General features: G+C 47.1%; 1 protein-coding gene across 1 annotated transcript; it reads left to right on the plus strand.

Moving 5' to 3' along the window:
- The first annotated feature begins 1,367 nt into the window (after positions 1-1,367).
- Positions 1,368-12,036, plus strand: LOC119358177 (protein FAR1-RELATED SEQUENCE 5-like). Its single transcript, XM_037624848.1, has 8 exons — positions 1,368-1,493; positions 5,479-5,589; positions 5,704-5,960; positions 6,357-6,621; positions 6,741-7,431; positions 7,550-9,277; positions 9,482-9,555; positions 9,649-12,036. Exons 1-6 carry the CDS (start codon positions 1,368-1,370, stop codon positions 7,627-7,629), a joined length of 1,530 nt encoding a protein of 509 aa, XP_037480745.1. The 3' UTR covers positions 7,630-9,277; positions 9,482-9,555; positions 9,649-12,036.

Genomic DNA, 12,036 nt, shown 5'->3' on the forward strand with positions numbered 1-12,036 from the left:
GGCTCCTGGAGAGGGATCGCCTGCCTCACCTTTCACACACCAGCCGCACGCAATGACGTGCTCAACCACAGCCCCATCAAATACGAGGGAAACTCCATCACTATTGAGCTGGTCGAGCACGTTGACCGCTCCATTGCCATATACACTGATCTTGCTGAGGTCGAAGTTTCGGAGTTTCCACATGAGCTATGCCACGAAGATGGCATACGCTTCGCCCTCACTTTCCTTGGCGACGTGTGTGCCATTGATGACATTTGCCTCCATGGCATCGACTACACGTCGGTCCGTGCCCTCGTCCTTCTACAAGCTGGCAAGCCTACCCCTCCATGCATTGTCATTTAGATCCCACCCATAAATGAGATTAAGATCGCCAAAGTTGTAGAAGTTTCCCGTTGGCATCACGACGATGGCGCCAATCCGTTCAGTGATGGCTCCTCTGACAGTGACTCTGCTCCTCCCTCGCAGCGCGCCTCTCCGCGACCGCTCTCACCTGCTCACATTGCTCCTATCGTCTCCATGATACGTGCGGGGTGGCGCGCCGACCCCACCTATGATGGCACTAGGCAGGTCGCACCCCATGCCCCTTCCGAGCTTCATGAGTCCGACACATCCCTGTCAGCACTGGCCTCACCTCCCACCCTCCATGGCTCCCAGCGCCAGGCTCTCATCATCTCCGATGATGACTCGGCCGCCTCAGACGACATGCATGCACCGCTTCTGCATGCAGCTTCAGACTCGCTGGACGTGGTGCATGCACCCCCTCCTGACACTCCAGCCCCGTCTATCATACGCCCAGTTGCCTAGGTGGGTGCCGTAGTGCCACCTACCCCGTGGACTAACCTGCCTGTCACTCCTGTGAACGCCGGCCCGTTGGTTCAGTCCAGCGCCTCCGCGTTCTCTGCTGTCCCCGCTCCTGCAGACGCTCCTGTTGCGCCTCCATCCTTCACTTTCACTGCGGGCGAGTCCTCCTGTGTTGCGGGTAACCAATCTACACCCCCCGTGCTCAATCAATCTAATCTCTCACCCTCTACTGATCTGCCGCTAACTGATGTACACTTGGACGCAGCCCTTCCCCTACAGGACCTGGACACCCACGACTGCACCATTCGCAAGGCGCACAGCAAGACAGAGCGCGATCAGTCCGCCTCCAAGGACAAGCTGCGGCGGAGTGCGCGGCTGGCTGGCAAGCAAGCCACCTATTCCCCCATGCTAGCTAAAGTCATCAAGGCCAAGGCCGCTCGCCTCTCCGCTGCGGATGTAGACACGGCCATTGGCCGTGCTATCCAGGAGGCACGCCTCCACGAGCCCGACGCCCCTCCTGCCTCCTCCGAAGACCTTGCTGCCATTGCTCTGCTCTGGCGGCGCTGATGACGTGCAGCTGGATGCCATCCTTGGATCCTAGGATGCTGCCTCTGGTGACGACGACGCCCCATGATCAGCCGTCCTCGCCACCCTGGAGTTACGGCGCGACCTCTACCTCACCTACCTTCTCTGTATGCCGCCGTTAGATCGCCTTTCTTTTGGTTTTTGTCTCCTCTGTTGCATGTTCCCATGCTACTTTTGGCCTCACCTATAGCCGTTGTGACTGTATGCCAGATGTACTACGTTGTTGTCTGTTGGTGCTTGATTGATCTCAATGAGTAATGACGCCTTTCTAATCTGCTCTTGGAATGTACGAGGACTTGGTGATAACGATAAGTGCTCTGACGTGCTTTCCGAACTAATCACAACAAAACCGCACATCACGCTTCTACAAGAATCAAAACTCGACTCTCTTCCCGACAGTAAAATAAAATCCTTCCTCCCACGCCAGACCGACCACGTTTTCTCCTCGCCAGCGGTCGGAACCGTGGGTGGCACCATCTCGGCCATCAACTCTACCTCCTTCCAAGCCGTGTCCTTCTCTCACTTAACCTTTTCATCCACACTAATCCTCCAATCAACTGCTTGCGCACACCACATTGTCATTACTAACATCTACGCTCCCTCTTTGCGCCCTCTCAAGTTAGCATTCTTAGACGAACTCACCTCTATCGCACAACCAGCTGACACCCCATGGCTCATCGCCAGCGACTTCAACCTTATCCGTTTCTCCTCCGAGAAAAATAACTCCGCCTTCCACCCCGCCGAAGCCAACGCGTTCAACCAAACCCTAGATAACCTAGCTCTCATCGAATTGCCCTTACTCAATCGTAGGTTTACTTGGTCCAACAACCGTGCCTCCCACACCCTAGAACGGCTAGATCGCGTCTTCTTTAACCTTGGATGGGCAGATACATTCCCCAACACTTCCCTTTTCTCTCGATCCCGCTTTACATCCGATCATGTTCCACTCCTCATCCACGTCACCACCTCCATCCCTAAATCCAACTTCTTCAAATTTGAAGTGGCTTGGGCCAACTCCCGACCTTGTAAGAACATTGTCGCTCAAATCTGGACTCCACAGCCCTCATCACCAAACAATTCTACTGCCTCCCTCGTCTCTGCGCTCAAAAAGTCCCGTCTTAAGACTTGGGAACGCTCTCGTATCCCCACCCATCTTCGCGAGGCTCACTGCCAAGACGTAGTCAAAGCCTTAGACCTAGTTGAAGAGACTAGAACGCTATCTCTGCCAGAGTCGCTCACCCGCAAAATCATCATCACCTTGCTCAAGAGTGCCATCCACAAGAAAATGACATACTGGCGCTGGCGTGCAAAAGTCTCTCGCGCTATCCACGAAGGAGAAAACACCAAGTTCTTTCACATATCAGCATCTCAACAACTGCGTAAGAACAAAATTTTCACACTCACACGCGACGGATCCGAATACTCTGCGCACCGCCAGAAAGCACAAATCCTCAGAGATTTCTTTGTCTCTCTAATTGGCACCCCAGGAACGACAACATGGACCTTTGACCTAAAATCCATATACCCTCACACAGTGCCTGGACTCCATGCCCTCGATGCACCCTTCTCAGAAGACGAAATTAAACATGCGTTTTTCTCTATGAATCCCCAAGCCATCCCGGGTCCGCATGGCTTTGGGCCAACATTCTATAGATCGTTCTGGCCATTAGTGAAACACCTTATTCTGCCCTTCTTCTCGCATTTCCACCAAGGTACTGCTGACAAAGAATGTCTAAACCGTGCCCATATTGTTCTCCTCCCTAAGAAGGATGCACCGACCTCCCCTGACACTTTTAGACCCATCTCGCTGCAAAACTGCCTGATAAAAGCTATTGCAAAAGTTACCACTTCTCGCCTAAAACCTTTCATCCCTATGCTAGTTCATGGCAATCAAACCGACTTCATTTCTGCACTACAAGAAATCGGTTAATACATGACGGATATCTCTTGACGTTTTGATAAACCGTCATGAACCTGAAGGAAATATGCCCTAGAGGCAATAATAAAGTTATTATTTATTTTCTTATTTCATGATAAATGTTTATTATTCATGCTAGAATTGTATTAACCGGAAACATAATACATGTGTGAATACATAGACAAACAGAGTGTCACTAGTATGCATCTACTTGACTAGCTCGTTAATCAAAGATGGTTATGTTTCCTAACCATAGACAAAGAGTTGTTATTTGATTAACGGGATCACATCATTAGGAGAATAATGTGATTGACTTGACCCATTCCGTTAGCATAGCACTTGATCGTTTAGTATGTTGCTATTGCTTTCTTCATGACTTATACATGTTCCTATGACTATGAGATTATGCAACTCCCGTTTGCCGGAGGAACAATTTGTGTGCTACCAAACGTCACAACGTAACTGGGTGATTATAAAGGAGCTCTACAGGTGTCTCCAAAGGTACATGTTGGGTTGGCATATTTCGAGATTAGGATTTGTCACTCCGATTGTCGGAGAGGTATCTCTAGGCCCTCTCGGTAATGCACATCACATAAGACTTGCAAGCATTGCAACTAATGAGTTAGTTGCAAGATGATGTATTACGAAACGAGTAAAGAGACTTGCCGGTAACGAGATTGAACTAGGTATTGAGATACCGACGATCGAATCTCGGGCAAGTAACATACCGATGACAAAGGGAACAAAGTATGTTGTTATGCGGTCTGACCGATAAAAGATCTTCGTAGAATATGTGGGAGCCAATATGAGCATCCAGGTTCCGCTATTGGTTATTGACCAGAGACATGTGTCGGTCATGTCTACATTGTTCTCAAACCCGTAGGGTCCGCACGCTTAACGTTACGATGACAGTTTCATTATGAGTTTATATTTGATGTACCGAAGTTTGTTCGGAGTCCCGGATGCGATCACGGACATGACAAGGAGTCTCGAAATGGTCGAGACATGAAGATTGATATATTGGAAGCCTATGTTTGGACATCAGAAGTGTTCCGGGTGAAATCGGCATTTTACCGGAGTACCGGGAGGTTACCGGAACCCCCGGTAACCTAATGGGCCTTAATGGGCCTAGTAGAGGAAGAGGAGAGGAGGCCTAGGGGCTGCCGCGCGCCCCTTCCCCCCAAGTCCGAATTGGACAAGGAGGGGGGGCGGCGCCCCCCCTTTCCTTTCCCCCTCTCCTCCTTCCCCCCAAGTCCTAATCCAACTAGGGAAGGGGGGGGGGAGTCCTACTCCCGGTAGGAGTAGGACTCCTCCTGCGCGCCTCCTCCTAGGGCCGGCCGCACCCCCCTTGCTCCTTTATATACGGGGGCAGGGGGCACCTCTAGACACACAAGTTGATCTTCATGATCGTTCTCTTAGCCGTGTGCGGTGCCCCCCTCCACCATACTCCTCGATAATATTGTAGCGGTGCTTAGGCCAAGCCCTGCGACGGTAGAACATCAAGATCGTCACCATGCCGTCGTGCTGACAGAACTCTTCCCCGACACCTTGCTGGATCGGAGTTCGGGGATCGTCATCGAGCTGAACGTGTGCAGAACTCGGAGGTGCCGTACGTTCGGTACTTGGATCGGTCGGATCGGGAAGACGTACGACTACTTCCTCTACGTTGTGTCAACACTTTCGTTGCCGGTCTACGAGGGTACGTAGACAACACTCTCCCCTCTCGTTGCTATGCATCATCATGATCTTGCGTGTGCGTAGGAATTTTTTTGAAATTACTACGTTCCCCAACAGAACTGGCCTAGTTCAGCCCCTAGCCCGCTAAAGCCCGCCGAAGCCCGCATGACACATTCCCCGTATAAAAGCTAACCCTATGGGACGTGGAGCTTTTGTGCGCGGGCTCAAATGAGCTCGTTATCTTGGGCGTTCGATAGCTCGTTTGGATCTGTGCCATTCTATTGAACGACTGCTGGAGAATCGCTGGAAAATGTGCACTGTGCACAAATACGTCTGCGAAAGCGATGGCTGGTGGGCCTATTTGTAACGCGCGGGCTGCCAGCCGTTAGACGTCTACGGGGTGGGCCGTGGACCAGATTCGACGCTCCCATCTGATCCGTGGCCCAGGATTTTAGCTTTCCGTTTGGTGGGCTCGGGCATGAGAATGCGTGGTCTAGTGCTTTCTTCCCCATAGCGGTGCTCTTATTTGGAAGCTAGCTGCTGGAGAATCGGGAGGAGGAGCACCGGCGGCGACCATTCATGGAGTTCCTGATGCAGCCTATGCATGGGTACGTCCATCTGTTCTTCTCGCCCCCTCGCAGTCTCCTTTCAAATCTCATTACTCTGGATCTCGAGTTTCACAAAACATCGTTTGCCCCTGTCTCAGATCCACTTTCCTGTAGGAGGTGGGAGAAAGCTTGGTACCGCCGCTAGTGGCGGCGGTGGCGCCTGTGCTGCTGGAGGCGGATGTGGTACATGCGACATTGCAGCAGCTAGTGGTGGAGAAGGGCGTTCTGGGGTATGTGCGCTCGGCCGTCAGTGGTGATGCCCAGATTGTGTCAGCCAAGCCATCGGCGGCAGTCAGGATGGATAGCTCGCCACCGTCGTCGGAGCGGTCTACTGGGAAGATGAATCCTCGGGTGCCTGGATGGAATAAGAGGTTACTCCTGGATTTTGGTCATGATCAGTAGCAGAGTAGCTCTGTCAGTTAGATAATGATTTTGTGTGGAGCTAAAATGTAGCATACATAATAAGTACAGAAAAATTGGTGTCAATTATTGTGGAATGAGTTTTTACTTGTATGACCATTAGATTTAACAGCAATTTTGTAGGAAGTATTTGTTATCTAACTTGGGATTAAAAGAAGCATCGATTTCAATTGCAGTCAAGCATTTATAGTAAGTTTTCATTGATAGAGCCATTGGACTTAATAATGAAATTGGTATGAATTACTCGTAATCTTGCTTCAGTTTACATGCATTTTGGAAAAATATAGTAGCATATGCATGCTTAGTGAAATCTGGTGAGTGAGTTATGGAGGTGGATGTGTTTGTAGGTTGAGGATTGGAGCTGCTGTACCAACAGGCCGCCTTGTCCAAACCGGATCGGTGCATTCGAGAAGGCTGTGCGGAGTTTTGCTGAGAACCCGACTGACAATGTTATCACACCAGTTATCGGCACCAACATTCGACTCGATGGGTGAGGCGTATGACTTCTACAATTTGTACTCGTGGGAGAAGGGATTTGGCATTCGTTACAGGAAGAGCAGGCTAAATGTGGAGAGGACCAAAAGCATGCAGGAAATAGTTTGTGGTTGCTCGGTGGGTGTTTTTTTTGTTACTTATTTTTATGCTGGGACATACACTTCATATTCGTGTCCTGTGTGTGGTGTCGACAAAATTACTGAACTCACTGGCTTTTGTTGGAAATCATTTTGCAGGGCAAAGCTGGTGTGGGGAACACCAGGTCTTGTCATTGCGAGTGCCCCGCTCTAATAAGGTTGCTACGAGTGGAGGAAAACGGATGGTACATTGCAGAGCATAGAGATAGTCACAACCACTCGTTGTTGCCTAATTTTGGTGAGACAATCCATTGGCCCTCACACAAGCACATAGATGTGTACACCAGGAATCTAGTGAAACAGTTAAGGCAGAACAATGTGAACTTAGCAAAGGTGTACAACATCATTGGAGGCTTCATTGGATCAATGGAAAATGTTTCGTTCACTAAGAGGTCGTTGTGTAACCTGTGTGGGAAGATAATCAGGGACCATGCAGAAGATAATGTGAAGAAGACAATGGATGTTTTTGCAGAGATAGGGGCTAAAGATCCACACTTCACATATAGGGTTGAGTCTGACAATGAGGGCAGGATTAAGAATCTGATGTGGGCAAATGGGAGCAGCAGGCTTCAGTACTCATTTTTTGGAGATGTCATAACATTTGACACGACTTATCGGACTAATCTGTACGACATGCCTTTTGGCCTGTTTGTAGGGGTAAATAATCATTTTCGGAGTGTGATCCTGGCAGGTGTGCTCGTGCGTGATGAAACTGAAGATAGTTTTGAGTGGGTTTTCTCAGGATTCCTTCGAATGATGGGCGGGTCTCCACCGGTGACCATACTAACAAGTAAATTTCTGTTATTCTTTGGAAAGTACTCAATCACTTTTGTGCTGGTAATTGTGAGATACCGGTACAGATTTAGATGTATTAGGTGTTGATGAAATTTTTCTGTTCGCATTTGCAGACCAGAACCGGGCTATGGAGCTGGCTATCAAGAAAGTTATGCCGGATGCAACACACCGGTGGTGCAAGTGCATGTGCTGAAGAAAGCAAAAGAGTCATTGGGTAGTCTGTACACGAAGAAAAGTGATTTCAGATCTGAATTTCATAAGGTCATAAATCACATCTTGACAGAAGATGAATTCGAGCAAGCTTGGGAGATGTTGCTGGACAAATACAAGCTTAGGGCACATTCGTACATGACAAACCTGTTTGAAATCCGTAAGAAATGAGCGAAGCCTTAATTTAAGGGAGTTTTTTGTGTAAAAATGACCAGCACACAAAGGAGTGAGAGTGCGAACCATATGCTTAAAGATTATGTGCCTCCTGGTTGAACAATGCACATGTTTGTTCAGAAATACATGAGGCTCTAGTTTGACCAGAAATCGGAGAACTACGAAGAGAAATGAACATGAATTGTGAGAATTTCTTGTTGGGAGTGTCGTATGTAGTTGAAGTCATTGTGACAAACATATGAATAGAGAAATAAACATTTACGATGCTTGTGTACTATTTGTGCAGGGGAGGCCGCTCATGAGGGCAAACCTTGAAGTGGAAAGGCATGCTAGCAAGATATATACAAGAGCCATGTTTGAACAGTTTGGGCATATATTATATGAATGTGGCGCTTATCAAGTTGAAGAGATTGAGAGACACAAGACATATGTCGCAATCCACAGCGAGGCAGAGAAGAGAAAGAAATGGTGCAGAGTGGCATACAAGGTTAGTATGCTAGATGGGGGTGATGAACTCGACTGCGAGTGTGGACAATTTGCACATGTGGGCTTGCTTTGCAGCCATGTGCTGAAGGTTAGTGGACGGGCATTTCTCCTGTGTTCTTTTACGCAGAGATCATGGTGAATTAGACTGCAAGTATTCATGGTGAATTAGAACCGTTCTCCAGCTCGGGAAACAAAGGTCACCACCTTGGCAGTGCATACTGGGCAAGGGATCAGCGGGAGCACCTGGCCGGCCTGGGAGGAAGAAGATGAGCTTGCCATTTGCCATCTTCTCTGATCTGATTCTTACAAAGCGAGGAAGAAGAGGATAAGGCAATGGGGGAGCAGCCCGTGGAGTCTTGTAGTGGAAGGAGCTAGGTGCGGGTCCGGCTGGACAACGGCCGTTCGGTATCAAACGTCTGAGCCGTGGACCAAGATTCGGTATCAAACGTCTGAGCCGGCCCTGAAGGCGTCACGGCCGTTGCATTGACAGCGACAGCTGGGTGGGCCACGACGTGGGAAAAAGCAGCGCATACATGTCCATATACAGACTGAAATACCTGCAGCGGTGGGAATCTCAGCAAAAGCTGACGGCTATGATATCGAGTCCATCTGAGCTCGAGCTCAGAATAGGACTTTCGAACCCTATGCCTCTTTTTCCCCCCATCTCTTTCTCCCACTGCCGTCGCCCCAGCATCTTCTCCCTTCTCTCTGATCCTCTCCTTTTCGCTGCCCCCGCACCCCCACCGCTCTGGTTCTCCTTCCTCCACACAACCCCACCTCCACGGATGCGGCCTTTTTCTACCCCATCCTCTCCCGTCCTCAATACCATGGCCTCGGGCTGCTGCTATAGATCCGGCGCGCGCAGATCTGGGACGAAGTTGAACCCCGACACAGGTCTTGTCAGACCGGAGCTACCGTCGGGTGGCCGGTTACCACAATTGCTCGGTGGAGGCCGCACCTAGTCGCGACTGGTTAGTGATGCTGCCCTTGCCCCTCCCTCTTTTTGGCTTCCTCGATACCATGGCCTTGTGTTGCTGCTGCGACCGCCGGTTCATTTGCCTACACTGGTAGCTGTACCAGCCATTCGTTGGCAAGCTGGGAAGGCTATGGCTGGTGCGTGGCCTCCCTCTACAGTCGATTTCCTAAGCGTGGCTATTGCCTTCTCCAACTTGTAGGGTGTGTTGTGTGTGCGTGATGACATGGCGGCAACAGCAGCAATCGGTGGCTCCGGCGTGTCTACTAGTGAGATGTGTGTGCGTGCAACAGCCAGTATGTTGTGTGTGTCGTGCTTCCTCTCTGAATCTTTTAACATTGAGTTTTCTCTCCATCTTGTACACTGCAGGGTACCAAGTAGATATATCCGCACATGTTCGTCAACCGGCTGCAGACGCGACCTTCTATCAATATCTATTTTAGTTAGTTCTCTACCAAATCTAATTCAGTTTAGATTTTTCCGATAGTTTGGTGTATCTCTGTTCTCTAAATCAATATAACCAAGTGTTCAGTATTCATTCAGTTTATTTTCTATCAAAATATAATTCAGTATGAATAAATGTAATCAAGTGTGGTCAATAATTTCATCAAATAGGTCTTGAAGACATGATTTCTGTTAATGTATTAACATCATGACATGTTCTGTTTAGTGTTTTCTCCTAGGCATTTCTTTTTCTGTTTTTACTGTCTCTTGCAGCTCGGTGAATATATATATCAGAATTAGTTTAATCTGAATCTAAGAAGAAAATTACATTTACAGTGTGGCAGTCCTACAGTAATAATACAGAGTTTAAACTTGTCAATTTGTGTACTAAACTCATGTATTAGTGAGCCAATTTATAGTAGTACTACTACTATTAGTTCTGCACTTACTAGTACTTGTACCAAGACAACATACATGTTAGCTCACTCTCAACCTGGAGACACACCGAGCTAGCACTTGCCAACACAATGACACACACATTTCTTATTCAACTCCTCTGCTCCCTACCTCCATATCTAGGTCGCCCTCAGCAATAGTTCCGCCAACAAGTGGGGATTGTTGTCTACTGCTTTTTCTAAATCTTGTTGATGTTATTCCCTCTTTTTAACTTTGATAACTTAACATTCTAATTTCCCAACAAGTGGGTCTTGGTGGCACTGCTGCATGACGCAAAATAGAGCTTGAGAGGGCTTGTTGCCACGATGGCCGTGATGGAGCTGCTCCGTGATCAACCAGGGGTTGGTTCTCTACTGCCACTCCTATGATTTCTTCATTATTTCCATTCACAAGCTCAACTACCACTGAACTACACCTATTTAGTTGATCTAGTTCAGAGTTAGGTATTTTAAATGCCAATTGAAGTTTACGTGTCAAGCAAGTGTTGGTTGCTATTTTTAGATCCTTGACAAATATTTAGTTTCATGAGTGAACTTGTTGACACATGAACATTTGATGTTTACGCCGGCCGGGTCGATGAGAAGCGGCTCCGCGCCATTGATATTGCTTATTAGTGATGCCATTTTCCCGTGGATTTATATGGCCTCAACTGCTGCTGAGTACTAGGAGTTCTGAAATCTATCTTCTGTTACCTTGTCACTTAAAGGTCAACTTGAATAGACTTTCATTTGACACACTTCTATTTGGATTAATGTTAAGCAACAACATGATTATTATTGTTTTATAGTATATAATGTTATTCTCATTTGTAGCCATGGTATGTTTTAAGAATTTTGGAAAGCATGTCATTTATTTTAATGTTTGTTCTAATCTCTTATTTCTACTATCTAATGTCTAATTTTGTTGTAAATACGCTAAGGTATTAGGTAGAGGGCTACTATCAGGAAGGCTGACGACAAGAACCTCAATAACAACCTCAAATAGTTTGTTGGTACAAATATGCTAGGTATCATTAGGTAGCAGGCAACCATCAGGAGGGCCGACGGCGAGAACCAGAATAACAACCTCAATCATTTACATGTTCTGTTTATGTAAATTGGATTGTGTTAGTTCCAAACCTTGCCGTGTCTTTCACATGTGCTGCTGAGATGTTTGATCACATCAAATCAAAAAAATCTTGCCTTGTGCAATTCCATCAAAACAGCTTAGTGATTGTTACTACATGACATACATGTAAATCCCCTGACATCCCATGTCCTACGTAATTAATTCGGTGCGTGAAGTATTCTAGCTTGCGTAAACTAAGGTGACTTAGTACTAGTATTATGTTCAGTTGGTGTTCATGTTTTATGATTTAGCTTGTACCTTAATAACCATGAAGTAATTTGTAAGCCATGTAATAAATTATATTTGCAGGTCTTGTCACCTTCTATACAAATATACTGGTTTGTTTCATTTCATTATTTTTCCTGTTATAAGTAATAGTACTCTCAATACTTGCCAAGTGGACATGTAATACACTTTTTACACTTGTAATACTGTTGTCTCTACTATCTATGAATCTACAAAAATCTAATATTCTTTTAAATATGCTAGGTATGATTGGGTAGTTACCCATCATAATCTGCGCCAGGACATGATAGTTGTCATCAGGAGAGTCGACGAAGAACCTCAACAGCAGCTTCAAAAGTTTATATGTTTTGTTGATGTAAACTGGATTGTACTGCTTCTTAACCTTGTTGTGTGATATATTTAATGTTGTGAATTATCATTACATGGAAGGATTTGTAAATTGCTATGTTGTATATACACACAGGATTTTTTTTGAGAAAAATATATACATACAGATGGCCCGCA

This window comes from Triticum dicoccoides, chromosome 2A, assembly GCF_002162155.2.
Source record: "Triticum dicoccoides isolate Atlit2015 ecotype Zavitan chromosome 2A, WEW_v2.0, whole genome shotgun sequence".
Lineage (NCBI taxonomy): Eukaryota > Viridiplantae > Streptophyta > Magnoliopsida > Poales > Poaceae > Triticum > Triticum dicoccoides.

Bases quoted from the DNA above. Each gene is read 5' to 3' on its own strand.
- LOC119358177 (XM_037624848.1), top strand. From the start codon at position 1,368: ATGACGTGCAGCTGGATGCCATCCTTGGATCCTAGGATGCTGCCTCTG. The intron at 5,961-6,356 runs GTTACTCCTGGA...ATGTGTTTGTAG, and splicing joins GTGCCTGGATGGAATAAGAG to GTTGAGGATTGGAGCTGCTG. The intron at 7,432-7,549 runs GTAAATTTCTGT...TCGCATTTGCAG, and splicing joins ACCGGTGACCATACTAACAA to ACCAGAACCGGGCTATGGAG.